The 18,291-nt window shown below is 38.0% G+C and overlaps 1 protein-coding gene across 1 annotated transcript in view; it reads left to right on the top strand.

The window, feature by feature from the left end:
• The window catches only part of LOC134853883 (ABC transporter ced-7-like), a 44,649-nt gene that overhangs the window by 5,143 nt on the left and 21,215 nt on the right, over positions 1–18,291 (top strand). The window contains exons 2-3 of the mRNA XM_063869840.1: positions 10,932–11,046; positions 12,079–15,869. Of these exons, the coding sequence (XP_063725910.1) occupies positions 10,932–11,046; positions 12,079–15,869 (3,906 nt within the window). The remainder of the gene's footprint in view (positions 1–10,931; positions 11,047–12,078; positions 15,870–18,291) is intronic.

The following is an 18,291-nucleotide window of genomic DNA, read 5'->3' as shown; positions in this document are numbered from 1 at the left end:
CGGCTACCGTCAGAAGGCATTGTATGCAGTTCAATTACCGGCAAGAATTGGTAATGTGTTGAGCTATATCAAATGCGATCTTATCAGTGGCTCTTTGCCCATGCTTTTCAGTATCCAGTCGATGATTGCGTCCAAAATGATTCTTGACACCTCGAGACGTCAATTGAAAATGGCAGATAACCCAACTCAAATACAGCTACATAGAATCAGTTCTGGACATGTCGTTGTTGATCTTTTGCCTGACTTCTCACCCCGCTGTTAGAGGTAGAAATCACAGAAGTTGTTCGTGCCTGCCTTGTATGCCAACAGTTTGGCAGGAGCCATTGCAAGCCGGTAGTTGGATTACCAATGGCCAGTAAATTCAATGAAACTGTGGCAGTGGATCTACATCAGCTAGATATACGAAGTAAAACTGCCTATTACCTCCAGATGATTGACATTTTCACGATGTTCTCAGTAGCTGCTCTCATTTTTGACAAAAACCGGATATGATCTTATCCAGAGTGTTTCAATTTTGTTTTCTCAAATTCGGACCACCAAAATCGTTTTTGACTGATAATGGAGGCGAGTTCAACAACGAGAATTTCCGAAAAAGTGCGGAAAATTGAGCATTGCAGTCAAAACTACGGCTGCGTACAGTCCATGGTCGGGTGGTACTGTAGAAAGACATAACCAAGTCCTTACGCAGGCATACCTGAAGCTCTGCTGCGAAAACGCCAATTTGAGTCAACAGCTAGCACTTGATCTTGCGTGTTTTGCTAAGAACTGTTTACTGATTTCCTCGGGATTCTCGCCGTTCCAGCTCGTTTTCGGATTTACGCCGCTGTTAACGTCGATAATCAGCGACGATTTACCGGCACTATGCAGTTCGAGTGATCCGTCGATGTATGCAAATGGAGTTTTGAACACTCTCCAAAAGGCTAGAGAGGCGTATTTACAAGCAGAATCGTCGTCACGGGTCAAACGTGCTCTAACGAAGAGAGTACGGGAAGTCAAAGAAGCTATCAGTGTCGGCGATAGCGTGTTATTTTAAAGAGAGGAAAAAATGGCGAGGACTGGCTACAGTACTGGGAATAAACGGCCAGCAAGTTTTCGTGAAGCACGGAGGAAACAGTATAAGCGTACGTTCACCCAAATTCCGAAGCATTCACTGTCCTATGTTCTATAACGAAGATGACGTAAATATCCTGCGAGACACACCTTCCACTATCTCAGATGCGACAAACACCAAACACGATGAAGTGGACAAAGATTTGTCCAATGAAAAGGACGGAAAAGCTGATAGTGACGAGGATTTTGTCCCTGAGAATACTGATCACCAACCACAGAAGTCAGAAGTGGGTGGAGATATCTACAGATTTTGCCCCTCTCGTTCCGCAGTCCAACATGGAACGGTGTCCGAAGCGTGGAGATGTGGTTAAAATAGGTGAAAATGCATCAGAAGAACGTGAATGTGTCATTCATGGCAGAGCTGGCAAGGCTAGTGGACGGCACAAGTTCTGGTTCAACGTAGAATATGCGGAACTGGTAAACAGAAGTCGATAGATTTCAGCAAAGTAAACTGGGACACCGTCGAGACCAACACGGTGTTCATGACAGCCACTGAGGATGTTCTTGAGAAAACCAGGGCTGAAGAGTACGAAAAACTGTGTTTCTGGCACGTTTTTGAAGAAATACATGTTATTGGCCAACAAAAAGTTTCATCTCGATGGGTTTATTCCGAGAAAAATGACGGAAAAGTTAAAGCCAGACTCGTGGCGCGAGGCTTCGAAGACGCTGAAAGGTCAAACTTGGTCAAGGACTCTCCTACTTGCTCTAGAGATACGTACAGAGCTTTTCTTGCGGTCGCCTGTACAATGAGGAAGTGGATTTTCGGGAGCCTAGATGTAAAAAGTGCGTTTTACAGGGCACACATCAAAAGAAGTGTGATTCTTCAGCCACCGAAAGAACTCCGACGAGAGGGTCTTGCTTGGAAACTAAAAAACAATCATTATATGGACTTGTGGATGCCCTAAGAATGTGGTATCTCCGCCTACGTAATTTTCTCGAACAAAGAAACTGCGTGAAATCAAAGTTTGTTCATCCAGAGAGACAATTCTGGAATTTCTGGGCTCTGGTTATTCATCTGGATGATATCTGTTACGTGGGGAATGACAGTTTTGTGTCCTCTTTGATAACATCACTCAAAACTGAGTTTTCAGTAGGCGCTGAGGCTGAATTACCCTTCAGGTATCTAGGCCTGGATCTATCTAGAGGTGAAAACCGGAGTTTGATCGTTGACAGGGTCACTATGTGTCAACAGTCGAAGAAGTGGACTTATCTGCGGTTAAAATTGGCGAAGAAGCTGCATATTTGCAAGAAATACTGGGAAAACTACTCTGGGTTGCCACCCAAAGTCGACCAGATACCAGTTTTGACGTAATCTATCTGTCAAACTGCGTCAAAAACGGAACTGAGAATGTCCAATAAGGTTGTTAGACGCCTGCATCATACTACTGTCTCGAGACTGGTTTTCCCTGATTTCAAAATAACCGAAAATTGCTTGATTTTGTCCTTTTCCGATGCCTCATTGAACAACTTAGCCAACGGGGGCACACAAGCTGGGTTTTTAGTATTTTTAGTTGATCTGAAGACCCTAAAATTGTCCATATTGTATTGGAAGTCCTCTAGAATGCACTGGATTCTGCCTTCTTGTCCAAAGAAATCATCAAGGACTTATATGGCTACAGTTTGAGGATAATCTCTATCGTAGACAACAAATCCTTAGTGGATTCGGTTTATTCAACTAAAATAATAGCTGACAAATGGTTACGGGTCGAACCGAGCTACCTGCGAGATTTTGTCGCAAGAAGAGTTACTAATTTTGTCTGGGTTCCTACGAGATATCAACTAGCCGACTGTCTGAAAAAGTCTTCGAGGAAACTGGCCGAAACCTTGCTAGAGTGCCTACAAAACAATAAACTGCCTTTGTTTTATCGGGAGAATATCGATACGTTCGCTGGAAATGCGAAACTGCAAGAGAAAGAGTGAAAGAAACGTGTTCTGCGTTTAATTCTTAAAATTGAGTCCAGTACATATAAAATGTCATTGTGCATTGTCTATGTGTGTTTCTGAGTGTGAAGTGTGATAACATATTCTTTTTGAGCCATGTTCACGGAAGTAATCATTGGTGATAACATATTCAAATCCAAGGTGCTTGTGCTGCTCATTCATTAACGCGTTACACACGTGTTGAAGGAATTGTGTAGGTGCTTATTTCGATTAATCAGTTTATAACATACTCATTTCAAGTGCTGTAATAGACCTGTCAATCATATCAAAATACCGTGAGATTGTTAATTAATGTCATGCTTGTTAATCCAGATTGAGTTGGGTTAATAATTTATTCTGTACGAAGTTAACTGTTTCCACTTAGTAGCTGACAAAATTATCGATCTTGCGAGTTTTCTCTGTGAACGAGGCATGACTGTCTTTGTTCTAGCAATTCCTGAACGTGACAAAAACAAAACTCGATCGAAAGGTGTCAACGACGTGAAAGCCGGGTAAGAACGTGTCAGTCAAGTGGAAATACAGAGGTCTGAAAAAAAACAAAAATCTGGTAAAGGAAAAAATTTTGTAAAAGAATTACAGTAAAGAACTCAACGATAAAGGAATGATTGAAGAAATAGACTGCCCTACCAATAACTGCCAGTGTATCTGCCGAAATTGAAAATAGTGATCGTGCGATTTTTTTGGAATTATCAACTTGTTAGTGTATCCTATTATATATCAGATAATTACTCCCAAAGGTCCCTTTCAGGTTCCACCGGGAATAGAAATTTGGATATTTGAACTTAGCCAAAGGTCCCTTCGGGTTCCACCGGTCTAAATTTCGAAACCAAGTTTTCCATAGGAATTTAAGTTTCTCACTGCAATCAAAGAAGAAAATTGTAATTTTCTAATGAAAACTGCAACCTGCAATAAGAAAATAAAAAACGATAACAGTTTCGTTTGTTGTATCTGCACAAAATCACACCACCTTAGTCCAGAGTGTACCGAGTTTGATCAGAAAAGCATTGATGTTCTCATAAATTTGAAGGACAATCTCTTGCACACCTGCATTAACTGCAAATCGAAAAACTAACTTTCTTGACCAACGTCGAAACTAAACACAAAATTGATCAATTAGATCAACAATTGAGAAAGTTCCAAGGAGGGAAGACTGATCAAATGAAAAAACTTCAGGAACAAATGCAAACACTGACCGGAGAAATTGAAAAATCAAACAAAATAATGAGCAATGTGCAACATGAAGTCACAGACGTAAAAAATGATACAAAATTTTACTACCAATCGTTAGGAAAAATGAAACCCGGAAAATCTGTTACAATTCCTGAAAAACTCTAGGCATCTACATAAGAGGTATACTCGAGAAAGACACTGACACAGCCGATGATAGACATCACGCCGATCTCAAGGAAATTGAAGCTTTGCTTGAATTCCTCAGAGTAGAAGATAGAAAAATAACAAAAGCACAACGACTCGGTTAGTATGAAAAAGATAAAGAGCAACTGCGAACGTTATTGATTAACAGCGAAAACGGTATTAGCCGAGACATGATTCTAAGATCAGCCTATAAATTAAAAGAATCAAATCAACAAGGTCTATATCAACCCATAAATGAACAGCACTGATACCAAAAAACAAAACGAATGTCTGAAAAAGCTTAGACAATTTATTGACGATAAGATCAATAACTTAAACACGGAAGACATAAGAAAACGAAATTTGTGTGTCGAGGTCTATGAAAACGGAAACTGGGTCTCACTCGAAGAAAGCTCCTTAGAAAAACCAAATGAAAATGTAAACGAAACTATAAATGAGAAATAGCAGTCAACATTGACATTGCTCACATAAAATATTCAAACTATCTTAAAAATAAATCTTCGCACAAAGTTTGCTAACACCTTGAATACATTTGACTACGACATCGTATGCATAAAAGAGTCTTGGATAACATCAGACATTCCGAACAAAGCACTTTTTTCCACAAAATATCAGGTCTACCGAAGTGACCGACAGTTATCGATGTACAATTTAAAAACGCATGGAGTCTTCATTGCGATAAAAAATGAAATTCTTCATGAACACGTCCAATAAGATCTCAATCACTAGGATCACACAACCATAAAACTCAAAAAAAGGAAATGAAATACTTATATGCTGCGTCTATAATGCCCCGTTTGCTAGCCAATACCAATAGAATGTTTCAGACTTTAAAAAATTAATTGAAAAAATCAACGAAAAGGCTATTGGACTTGATTGGTAAAATGCTATAATTACGGGTGACGTTAACGTTTGCTAGAAAAACGCAACTATATGTCTTCATATAACTTGAACCAAACGGATTTTCTCACCAAACTGATCGAATCTCACTTCTGTAATCTAGCAAATGATCAATTGGATGTTGTTTTATGTAATAACCCAGAGTCCAGCATTAATTTTTTCTACGATGAAAATATTGCAAACCAAATGTGTTTCAACAACAAAAATTTCTCGAATCATAAACCAATTTAAATCATTTTATTGTCCAAACTCTCAAAATTAGATTTCGAAACACCTATGATTAAAGACGCATTTAAAAAGGCCGGCTGGGAGAAATTGAATCAAAGCATTATTGACAAACCCTTCAATCCGTACTGCTATAGCAATCCAAACGTATTGGTAAATCAATGGTAGAAATGGCTGTGGGACAAAATTGACACATTTATACGAAAAAATACCCAACACCGATCAAAACTACCTTCTTGGATCTCTAGTTTTACATCTAACCTGATAAAAAGAGCAAATACAATCCACAAAAGAGTAAACATAACATTCTGTAAACTGATCAAACTGAAACGAATTCAAAAACAAACTAAAGAATCATCTGAAAGAGACCTAGCTGTATTTGAGAACAACGTTTTCGAAGGTTGAACATTTAGTAAAATGCAAAAATATATAAAAGGTATCCGAAAAGCGCCTAGTCTCCCTCCTACCATGAAATCCGGAAAGCTAGAAAGCAACGAAGAATGCGGTAAAGCTGAGTTACTATACGACTACTTCATATCTGTGTTCGGCCAAAGTGAAACACCGATTCCAACAGGCACACGAGGCGGATCGACCGTTATGAAAATATCTGAAAAATAAAAACAATTAAATGATACTATGAGCCACTTAAATCCGGACAAATCAACCGGACCAGATAAAATTGGAAATCTAATTCTAAAAATAATGTCATCACGCCCTTTATAAATCCATGAAACTCCTATTTCAAACTTCCGTAAATTGAAGATGTTTTCCGACATTATGGAAAATTAGTCAGGTTTCACCAATCTTCAAAGAAGTAAATAAAGCAGACATTACTTGCTATAGACCGATAAGCCTTCTTTGTTGCTGTTCTAAAGTTTTTGAAAAAATATTTTTTGATGAAATTTATAATTTTTTCTGGACCGAATTCCACCCTAGTCAATACGGTTTTCGGAGAAGCGATCGGTCACACTATATCTAAAATTCTTTCTTGATAAATTGTATAAACACAATGATCTCGAATCAACGAAGGAACTCAGCGTGCTATACCTCGACTTCGCAAAAGCCTTTGACATCGTCGCACATGATAAACTGATAAACTACTGCTCAAACTTGGAGAGCAAGGAAGTGTCATAGGCATAATCAACTAGGGGAAGTGTCATATGCATAATCTGCTGATCTGAGAGGAACAATATGTTCAAATGAACCAGAAAACTTCCCGCCAAAAATGCCACCAGCGGAGTACCCCAAGGGTCTATCCTTGGACCACTATTATTCCTCTTCATCAATGATTTACCTGAAACAATGAAAGAAATACCCTGTTACGGTACGGGTACGCCGATGATTTTAAAGCATTAATCCAAAGCCAAGGTAAAATGAACAAAACAACACAAAAAATTGAAAAATGGTTTTCTGAAAATAAGATACCAAATACGAAGAAGTCTCATATTGTAAACATAAAAAGGGGCCTTAAAAGCCAATCTCATGGGCAGACCTTTGGAGCCAGTTGAATCCCAACGTGACCTTGGGCTCATTGTACATCAAAATCTAAACCGGGCTGAAAATTGTCATATATGTTCCAAAACGGCAATGAATGCACTCTTTCAAATTAAAAGAAACCTTACTTCGGCCTGCCACTGGAAGATTATGTTGAACGCGTATACTGGATACGTAGTACCGATAGCAACATTGATTCGCTAGGAAACACCAGACAAAATCGAAGAGGAGAGTACAGGCTGTACAAATTAAGATTGATGAAAACCGATGACAACTTGTTCCGATGAACGAAACTTCTCCTCAACTACGTATCACGAACGTACCCTAATTTCGGCAACGAGCTTAATAAAAATACCTTGCAGAAAATATACTGGCACTTCTTTATTAGACACTACTTCGAAAAAAATGCACGTGGAGAATAATATGCAGATGTGGAAGCTGCAACATCACAATTAAGATAAAACTAAACTTTTGAGCTTGAACCTGGGTGTGAACCCTTGAGAACTGTCTCTAAATCTTTTACTATTACTACTACTACCCATAAAAATCATTTGATAAAGACAATTTTCTTTGTCAATCTATTCTTTTTGAAGATGAGCAATGATGGCCGCGGTTTCTTTTGTGCGTGTAATATTCTTATTTTTTGCTACTTAGTTGTGAATATTCTTTGAAGGCCATGGGAACTAGTGATTAGCCATCGTCCTTCATCCAGTCTTTGGACGTCTTTCTAACCTATAATATTTACTATCTACATATATTTCAAGTATATAGTGCTTTTGTAAATTATCCAGACAAAACTAACAAAATTTGAAATTTCAAACGCGTTTTCTCAAATTGGGTTAAGATTAGACAAAAAGCGAAGGACACAAAAGCTGCTTAGATTGCCTTGATAACCAATGAAGGCCATTTTTACCGTATAAAAATCATAATTTTTGGCTGAAACCTAATTTCAAACGTTTCACGCAAATTTGTGGAAGTTATTGTGTTAATTTTATCAAAAAGTGTCAGTGATCAATTGTTCTTGAAGTTCGAAGAGCTTTAATTTGAAATAATTTTTTCTTTGAAGTTTAAAAAGAACGCATATAAATTTTCCGTTAATTTTTTCATTGAATAACCCGGATTTCAAATTAACGAATTTTAAAGTTGTTTCGATCATTGAAAATGTGGAGAGACTGAGGATTCGGGTCTATTTCAGTTTTTTTTTGTTTTTGTTTTCCTCGCAAAATCAGGTGCTCCAGAAGTGCCGCCTTCCAGTGGTGGACTCAACGCCTGTGCAAACAGCCGCAAATGGCACTTACCCTACCCTCCCCAACAGGGGAGCGCGAAAAGCATGCGCGGACTGAGCTTTTGCTTACGTAGCTTCCTAAGTCGGACGGGTTGATCCGTCTTCTAATCCTTATACTTCTCGTTATCGCCGGCCACAATCCGGGACCTTATACCTGCTCCCCGGGCAATCACAAAATCCTCTGTTCCCAATGGTGCCACATTTGGGATGGCTTTATTTAAAATGCAGTGGTCTAACCTCACTGAAACACCATCACAGAGATTTTTACCCTCCTTAACTACACTGCCCCCAGCTACTAACACCCCCTTGATTTCAAACACCGTCACTAATATGCTTCAACTATCTGCAACAACCCCCCCCCCCCCACCACACTAACCAAGTAAATCAACTCTCGCCGTCAATTAAGTCCCTGAATATTCTGCTGGCATCTCTGGGAAAGCACCGGAAATAGTGACTTTAATAAGCGAGTACCACATCCACATTGCAGTTTTCCAAGAATCTAAACTGAATCCGAAAAACCGCTTTCCCTCATTAGGGCCTAACTACACTTTACTTAGGAAGGGCCGATCGCGAGAGGGAGGAGGTCTACTAACTGCAATTCATAACTCTTTTCTCTACGACGTATATGAAATAGTGGAAGACGGAACTCTGGAGGCACAAAGTGTATATGTAAAGGCCAATAATCAGAATCTCCTTATCACGAATTTTTATATTTCTCCCCATAGTAGCTGTCCTAAAAAGCAACCATTTCAACTCTCCTCTCAGAAGAGAATAGTATTGTACTAGGCTCGCTCCCCACTTTGGTGCTCTAAGATACCAGAGGACCGACGCGGGGCTAATCCATTTAAAGAAATTGTTCTTCTCTTTTACTCCACTAAATAATTACCATCAAACTCGACTGCCATATCATAGAAATTCTTCAGCATCATCACCTGACATATCACTCGCATCTCCCTCAATTTGCTCAATCTTGCTTGGCAACTAGTCATGAAGCTGGGCTCAGACCACCTACCAGTTTTTATTGTTCTTCCAATTGCTGAGGATATCTCTTTTGCTCCTCATAAAACTTATATAAATTTCAAAAAAGCAGACTGGAAAAGTTTTAAAAATGAAATTGAAGGTACTAATGCAAAAATATCGATATCGATTCAGCTAGATGTTACTTCCGCTGAGTGGATTTTTGGTGATACTGTTCTCTCTGCATCTCGTCACCTTATCCCTGCGAGCTGAATGACGCAACAAAGAAACTAGTACAATAAAGCGACAACATCAGATTAATAAATCCGTCAGACCCAATTTTAAATGACCTAAACAGAGAAATCATGCCTAAAACGGCCAAAAAAAGAAAAGAAATGGCGGGAATTCCTCTAGACTTTCAGTCATCATACTTCATCTAGCAAGTTTTGGAAAGCCGTCCGATCGTTAAAGGGCTCTAAGTCTGTGGTAGGAACCCATTCAAAAGTGTCCAGCAAGCTATTCCAGATGCTCCCCCCCCCCCCCCCCAAAGTACTTCCACTCATACCCCCGATATCTCATCTTCTGAACAATCCCTGCCTCGGTGCACCAGGCGAACCCTTGCCCAATCAAGATCCGGCCATAGTCCTTTTCTACACAATTAAAACAGAAAAGATACAAATGTCCCCCCAAAGTTTCTAGGACTCGGTTTGAGCATGCCGGACGCGCTTCTGGTACCAAAAATAATCATGGGAAAGGTTCGAGTGATCTACCATCTCGAATCCAGTTGTGATTCGAACGACTTTGAAAGTTTTCCAGAAAAGTGTCCTAGTGTCGAAAAAAAATGTTGTGAAATTTTCTATCTTCAGTCTAATTTCGAGCGAGAACTTGATTTCACCTACAGAAAAACTTGTTTTGAAAGCTTTGTTTAGCGCTTTCGTGGTGAAAAGTTTCCAACAAGGTAATTATTGTGCCAATATATTAGAACATTTTTCTTAGTTTTCGAAAGTTTTCCTATCCAAATTTTTTTGCTTGTTATTTGCTTTTTAAGACAAATGTTGCTCTTGGCAAGCAACCGTCTTTGCTTGTTTAATTTTGGTTTGTTATAATTACTTTCCAGATATAGCCAAGTCTTCAGAATTTGTAAAAGTTTTCCATGTTATATTAAGGAATTTATGCTTTTTAAAAAAATGAGTCGAATTTGTACAACAGGTAAAGAACTGCTTTTCGTTAATCTCTTTTTTCATTTGGTTGCTGTTGATAAAGTTGTTAATAGACCACAACGCCAAGTCAGGTCAACATAACATGTTTTCTGAAATCCAGTTTCTTATAAGTGTAAATGAAGGAAGTCATTTTTCACTCATTCAGGACGTTTATTATTGTTTTTTTTGGAGAAGTCTCCAAGTTTGGTCACGTTGAATTTTTCATGGAGGTTCGGCTTTATTTTATTTCTAAATTTATCTTGCAATCATTTTACAGATGGGAAAGATATGCTCTTAAATGAGAAAAATTGACACCAAACTTGAGATGTTGATTTTAATTTGTAATTTTTCCGGCCAAATAAAAAAAAATTTCATCCAGTTTTTCTAGGTCAGTGTCATGAAGCAAATCTTGCAAAATGTCTGTGATCTGTATGATGTTTATGTAGATCATTCCTTTTCACTAACGTGTAGTGATTCCTACAAATTGCGCGGCGGCAAACTCGAAAATCATCTGTTATGGCTGGAGATTGACGACTATTCCTACAGTGATTTTGAAATCAGGTCAGTGCATGAACATTAACGATAACCAGCGAATGGGGAAAAAGTAATTTTTTGGTCGGAAAAGTATTTTTTAAATTTTTTTGGTGGCCAAAAAGTTTTTAAAAAAAGTAAGTTCAAAATAATAGTAATTCTGGTTTCTGCGATTCGTAGAGGATCTATGAAAGGCTATCCAGCCTGTCTGCGCATAGTACGTTTCGGTTATTTTCCTTGTTCCAGACTCAGTTTTTTTTTGTTGAGGCAAGCTCTTTTTTTTGCGACTCAAGGCCGTTTTTTGTGTCAAGAACTTTCACGTGGTGCAGCCGAAATCGGTCAGGCTGTGGCAGACCTGTAGCTAGATGTCAAGTGAGAGCTTGTCCTCACATACTTTCATTACCATGGCGGGGGATTGATTGAACGATCTGACGACCACGAAGTGAACGCCGCACTATGCTAAGTGCCTCCGCAAAAATTTTAAACTTTGACGTATTAATGCATAAACCAACACTTTTGCATGTTTTCCATCTGTTTTTTTTCTCACGATCACGCATTTTTTGCTTCAAAATAGTGAAAACTGTGTCAACTTAAGATTTTATCCCCGCATAACGAATTTGGCAGAATTTTTTCATCACAAAATTCAGTTTGTGGTTATTTTAAAAAAAGCTGTTTTTACGACAATTCAACGCAAAATTATATGTAATTACGAACGAAAAATTTTCAATTTTTTTTAACTATTTTTGCTCTCTTTCGATTACCCATATGAGTTTTTTTGTTTGATCAAGTTTAAAACTTGTTTTTTTGCAAAACTTACATAAGCAATTGGTTAATCGAGCGTTTTATACGGTTGTGTTTGAAGATCTACTATCCTTGAAATGCATAGTTTTTTTTCCATTTTCAAAGAATTATCGCCTGCTTTTACTTGTTTACGCTTGATAAGATGCAAGAACTTTTATGGTCATTTTTCTCAAGATCCAATTTTGTCAGCCGCAGATATTTTTGGTGAAAAGTTGGAGGAAACCAATAGCAAATGATTAGTAAAGAAAGACTTTGTTTCAGCACGACTGGTGCCCAGAATCAACTTTCTCACTATTTGTGGAGTAGCCTTTCTCATTTATGCTATACAATGGACAGAACGGTTACTGTTGAACCATCTCCATTCATCAATGTGCAGAAAGATCGAAACGTGTTCACTGTAATAGACACATTCAGTATCTGCGTTGTGTTATTCTACTGTGTTGTTCTTTCGGAACTTTACCAGGACAAGCGAATCAGAACTGAGCTACTTTTATGGTCATTGGGCGTGTCTCCAACTGAACAAATGATCGCATGGTACATATCCCAGATCCTGCAGGCCATGGTATGGTCAATGATTAGTATGGTCCAACTGGTGCCATTCATTTTCACCATGGCCACCAATATAGTTTTTCTCTGGTTTTGCATGACTCTTGTGTTCTTCGGTGCGGCTATTTTGGCTTTGTTCTCGGCCAAGTTTGTAAGAGGCACTATGTCTTACCTCTTTGCCATTTTCCAAATGATGATTATCTGGCTGTTCTCTTATATCTGGACTCAGACTGGTCTGCCGCTGCCGACTTCGCAAGTTGTGAGAAATCTTCTTCTGCTGCACCCAATAACACAAGCCCTCAATTGGTTCAAACTCGCTCAGAGCGCCGAGTTCTCAAGAGAAGGTCTCTCCCTGTCTACTCTAACCAGTACTTTCAACATGAAACAGCATGATTTCTTTGGAACGGGGCTGGAAACATTGTTGCTCATTTTGACAGTAGCAATTGTCTGCTCAATTCTCTTCTTGGTTAACTTCAAGTACTTTTTGGACTTGATTCGGAATGCATTGAATTTAGACACGCTTCTTCTCGGACTAAAGCAGAAGCCACATGCAAATGAACATCTGGAGAGGTTTTACGAACGCTATGAAATGTCTACCAGTAAACCTCCTATTGTAGAAGTGAAAAATCTTTCCATGAGTTATCCCAACGGTTTCCAGGCACTTACTGATGTTTCCTTTTCAATTAACCCCGGAGAAATTTTGGGACTCCTAGGCAAAAATGGAGCGGGAAAATCTACCACGATGAACATCATATCGGGGTTCTATGAGGCAAGTGAAGGATTTGTTAAAGTTGGAGGAATTGATTTAAGCTGCGATAGAATTGCAGCTTTGAATAATCTATCGTTCTGTCCTCAAGATGATCGCTTTTTCTATAGACTCACGGTGACTGAGCATTTAAAGCTGGTTTGTCGGTTGAAAAACGCTAAGTATAATTCGGAACGTGCTGACTGGCTTCTAAAATTTCTGCAATTGACGGAAAAAAGGGATACAAAACCAAGGAACGTTTCTGGCGGTCAGAAAAGACGAGTGTGCATAGCGATGGCTTACATAGCTAATTCGCCGCTGGTTATTTTAGACGAACCGACTTCGGCTGTAGACGCTGCCACTCGCAAGACGCTTTGGAGTTTTTTCCAGGCGCAGCAAAAAGCGAATCCACAGCAATCAGTGATTCTATGCACGCATTTCATGCAAGAAGCAGACGTGCTATCGCAACGCATCGCAATCATTTCTGAAGGTCAACTGAAAGCAATCGGATCGTCCACTTACCTCAAGTCTCTTTTCGGAGTTGGTTACACGTTCACATATGAGAAGGCTTACGATCAAAAAGTTAGAGCGGTAGTCTCCGAGAATTGTGCAGAAGTTAAGTTTCCCAGTAGCGAAGAAAATGGAACTTTCCAGGTTCCAATGGAATTGGCAAGTTTTCTTCCGGCTATTCTGAAACAACTGGATACAGCCGGACTTGGATACAGTTTCAACGCGGCAACGCTTGAAAACGTATTCGTTTCTCTGTCGACTAAAACAACACAAAGTAATTGTGATAGTAAGGCAGATGCAGAAAATGCTGTTCTAGATACGGATTTTGACGAAGGTCTTCTTGACTTAGCCGACAACACTTCCAGTTTAAATTTCGAAAATAACCCTTCACATATTTGGTTTCTCAACCAGCTCAAGTTCTCGTTCTATGTCGACTTCCTGCGCATTTTTGTGGAAAATTGGATATTTTTTGTCGTTTATACGATCTTTTTCTTCGCCTTTCCTCAGGTCGTCATGCTGCTGTGCAATCTGGATGATAGTTTGTTCACCAGTGAAAATATTATCCAAAATGGAAATATCACTGTGACACCAGCTACCATAAGCAAAAACCCAAAAGTTGCCATTTTTGGACAAACATTTGAGCCGGAATTGTCCAACATTACAAACATACTCTCTAAAAATGGAGTAACAACGGTTACGAATAAAAGTTTGGACACAATTCTGGATGAGTATTTGGATAAACCTGGTGAAATCTTCAATACGTACCCTTTTTTCCTGAACTTTACCGATGGCGGCGAAGTCCAATGTGCGCCGAATAATCATTTTCAAAGTAGCTCAATTTTGTGTGTTTTGCTACTGATGAACTTGTATATAAAACCAGCATTCCTATCTGAGTTACCGGTTAATGTTAGTGTTGTTTATTTTGAGGAGGAGGTTTCTGATGATGATGATGGCTCAAGTTATTTATATGCTGATTATGAAGAGCATAAGAGTGAAAGGCAGGACCAGTGCAAAGGCACTATTTTCTACTTTTTGGAGCCGATCATCTACTTTTGTCTGCTATTTTTCATTTTGAGAGTTGAAGCGAGTCGAAACGAAGTTGGACTCTCGTCATTTTACCGAGCAAATGGCGCTCACCCCTTGTTCGCCTTTACCTATAGATTGATCACCTTATTTTTCATCATTTTTGCTTACTTCTTTGCAATTGTGATTTTAACAGAACAAGTGCCGTATGTTGCACAATTAGGCGCAGAAGAAAAGATACCATCGTACAAGCTGTTAGATGCAATAGCTCTTTTCTCATTCGCTTTTGCATGTTTTGCCATCCTAGTAACCAAGTTCCTGAAATCTGTGATCGTGCAGCTATTAATTACTTTCGTTTCGGGCGTCATATATTTTGCTGTATTTTCCATGGGGGATGCAAAAAAAGGTTTGCTCCAGGTTTCAAATCTGTTTTGGATTCTAGTTGCACCACTTTACAGTGTTCCAATAAATACTATTCCTATTCTACTGAATAGTGAACAAAAAACGGAAAAAGTTGCCATTCACAGTTGGGCTATACAATTGAGCATATTTTTTGTTCTTATTTTTATGATTGAGTCAATGGCAGGTAGAATTGTTATAAACGCGATATCTGCGTTATTCTCCGGAATAGACGATAAATGTGATGAAAATGAATCTCAAGTAGAAGGTTCCGAGAGCTCTCAGCTTGCGATACACGGACGGAAGGTGTATCATACTTACAGACAACTTAGTGTTGGAGTGTGTTCTTGCTGTAAAGGTGACGGTTGTGCCCTGATGAAAAGAACCCGAGCGCTTCGAGGGATGCGTTTGAATGTTAAGAAAGGCGAATGCTACGCGCTGCTAGGAGTGAACGGTGCTGGAAAAAGTACATTATTTGAAATCCTTACTGGAGGCAATAGGCTACAGAAAGGCTCTGTTTCTATATCCGGAAAATCAGTTGCTATGAACCCACTTGCGGTTCTAAAAGACATCGGTTATTGTTCGCAGATGGACAAGGTTCCTAAGTATCTCAAAGTTTCAAAAATCATTGAGCTGTTCGGCCAAATGCGAGGTCTATCAAAAGAACAGATCCAGCAACAGATGGATTATATGGTACGTGTGTTAGATGTTAGTGCGCATATGAGCAAACTGCTTGGAAGGTGTAGCGGTGGGACGAAGAGGAAAGTGTCGACAATGGTCGCTTTCATCGGATTTCCGAAACTCATCATTTTGGACGAAAGCACGACAGGTATATATAAATAAAGCGACTTGAAAAAAATTAATTTAACCGTGCGTGGGGAAACGCTCTGATTTTTTTTTCAAACAAGATGTCTTAAATTTAAAATCTTCCAATATTTTAATGTAATGGGCGAAATTATTGCCACATGTAGAAATAGTTGCAAGTTTTTCAGTTTCAAGTGAAGATATTTTGGTCTTTTGGTTACTTTTTTTCGGAAATAAGTCTGGAAATTTGTTGAAAATTGTTGAAATCGGGTTTATCTGCTTAGGTTTTGTCGGCGTAGTTGCCACAGCACGGATTTTCAAAATCTTAAAGTAAATCGCAAAAATTTGAAAGTTAGAAAATAAATCCAGGCCATTAAAGTTACTATTGACCGATTAGATTATAAGCAGATAAGTTATCAAGACCGAAAATTTTTTATGATTTTGAACTCATTAATCTTGATGATTATCTGAATAGTAATGCGGTTGTAACCTAACCAGCAATTTGTAATACTTTTGATTATTTTCCACTGATTTGATACCTTTTCTGTTAATATTGACTTCGATTTAGTGGGAAAGGCATTTAGCCAATAATAACGCTTAGCGATTTTGATTGGTTGAAACTTTTCAAGCATTCGGTTCTTTAAGCATAAGAACCTCCCCGTTTTATAGGTTTAGTACTCTAATTTTGTGTCGTTGTTAGGAAAAACTAGATTTTTTCCTTTTGAGTTTTCGGAGGGGGGAGGCGTAAGAATTTAGAATTTCGGAACTTTGTTTTTCATGACAACAATTTTATTTTCAGCTCAACGAGAATTTATCCAGCCTTTACCATAAATGTTTCATAATAATTGTTTTAACGACGGCGGTGATGTTACTGGTCTTTTTTTTTTAAAATTGAAGATCATTCGGGACAAAACTTTAAATGTTTTGTAAATGTGGTTTTTCGAATAATTTTCCTAATGACTTTCCTATAATTTTTCGTCTGTTTCGTTGCTATGTTTGTATAGTATCGCTAGTGGTCGGAAGTTTCACTCCGCCTGTATTTTTCAAATTTCTCGCAAGAATAAAAAAGTTGCCTAATCGTCTAGTTTTTAAAAATTGGATTAGTTTTATTAATAAAGTAATTCATAAAATATTCTCGAAATTCATAGAGCTTTAAGGTGATATTATTTCTGTTAATCTCAAAAAATATGAGTTTTTCAAAACATTTTCCGTGAACTTCAATTTACGCTTGTTCTATTGTTGGGAGTTTTGGTTTTTGAAGATTTTTTGTTTCAAATTAATTGTAAAGCTCAAATTTTTCTCTTGAGTTAATAGAAAGTAGAAATGAAACGAAAAATGATGTTAGTTCTATGGTTAAATAGTTATAATTATAATTCAGTATTACAGTTTTTGCACAATCGAGCTTACCTTCAACAGCAAATAAAAAAGCTGCTTTCGGTGGCAGTTTCGAAGGTGCCATTGTCCAATGTGTTTGAATCAAGAGGTTGCATTGGCAGAATCATGCCATGTGCTGTGACACGATTAAAATGAGTTTAAAAAGCTATTTGTTTCAAAAAACCGTACAATCATAAAAGCTGTTTTTCAGAAACTTTCTAAGTCAAAATAACTCTCAATTTTTTTAAAATGCATGATGATTTATTACATTTGCGAAAACAAGTGTATTGCAACAATTGTTTTGATTTACAAACAGCAGAAGTAAATGAAAAAACTTTGATTTTGTATATTTTTTTTAAATTGATTTCGGCTTATATTTCATTGGTTAGTTGCCTTATATTGCGTCGTTTGATGACCGAAAAGTTGGTCGTACGCGTGTGTGGGTGTTTCGAGGTGCAGTTATTGTTTGTTTTTATCTTTTTTTGTTCATCTGAAATGGTTTCTGCTCTGAGGCTTTCGACGGTACTTCCGACTTTTTAACCGCTTGGTAAGTTTTCTTCTGATGTTAATTTCACAATCTTTTGTCTTGGCATGTTTTTTCAGAGTCGATGAACGTAGTTCAAACTCTTATTTTGGTCTCAGCGATTTTTTTAGGAAAAGTCTTTCAATTTGCTTAGGCTGGAAAATATTTTTTCGTGGTTTGACATAATTTCTTTTTAAATTCGTTTGTTGAAAAGAAGGCGAACTCAACTATCGAATAGCGAAAGTGTTAAGGTCACGAAAACGTGATTGATTTCTAATTTCGAAAATGGAATTTAATTATCAGATTTCCCAGCGAAATAAAAAATTTATCTATTGATCCAAATTTCAAATACGTTAATTTCTTTAAAAAAAAGTGTCAATCATAAAATGTTCTGGAATTTTAAAGAGCTTTGAGGGTATGTATTTTTCCTTTGAAATTCGAAGTTGAGATTTTTTCGAAAAACAAGTCGGTATTTTTTTTCTGTTTAGTTGCGTCTATTGACTCTTTTCCATTTTTTATATTGATTATGTTTAAATTTACTAATTCGCAA

Source organism: Symsagittifera roscoffensis, chromosome 9 (assembly GCF_963678635.1).
Source record: "Symsagittifera roscoffensis chromosome 9, txSymRosc1.1, whole genome shotgun sequence".
NCBI classification, from domain to species: Eukaryota; Metazoa; Xenacoelomorpha; order Acoela; family Convolutidae; genus Symsagittifera; species Symsagittifera roscoffensis.
Note: the sequence above shows the minus strand (reverse complement) of the source record. Positions and strands in the feature narration are given on the sequence as shown.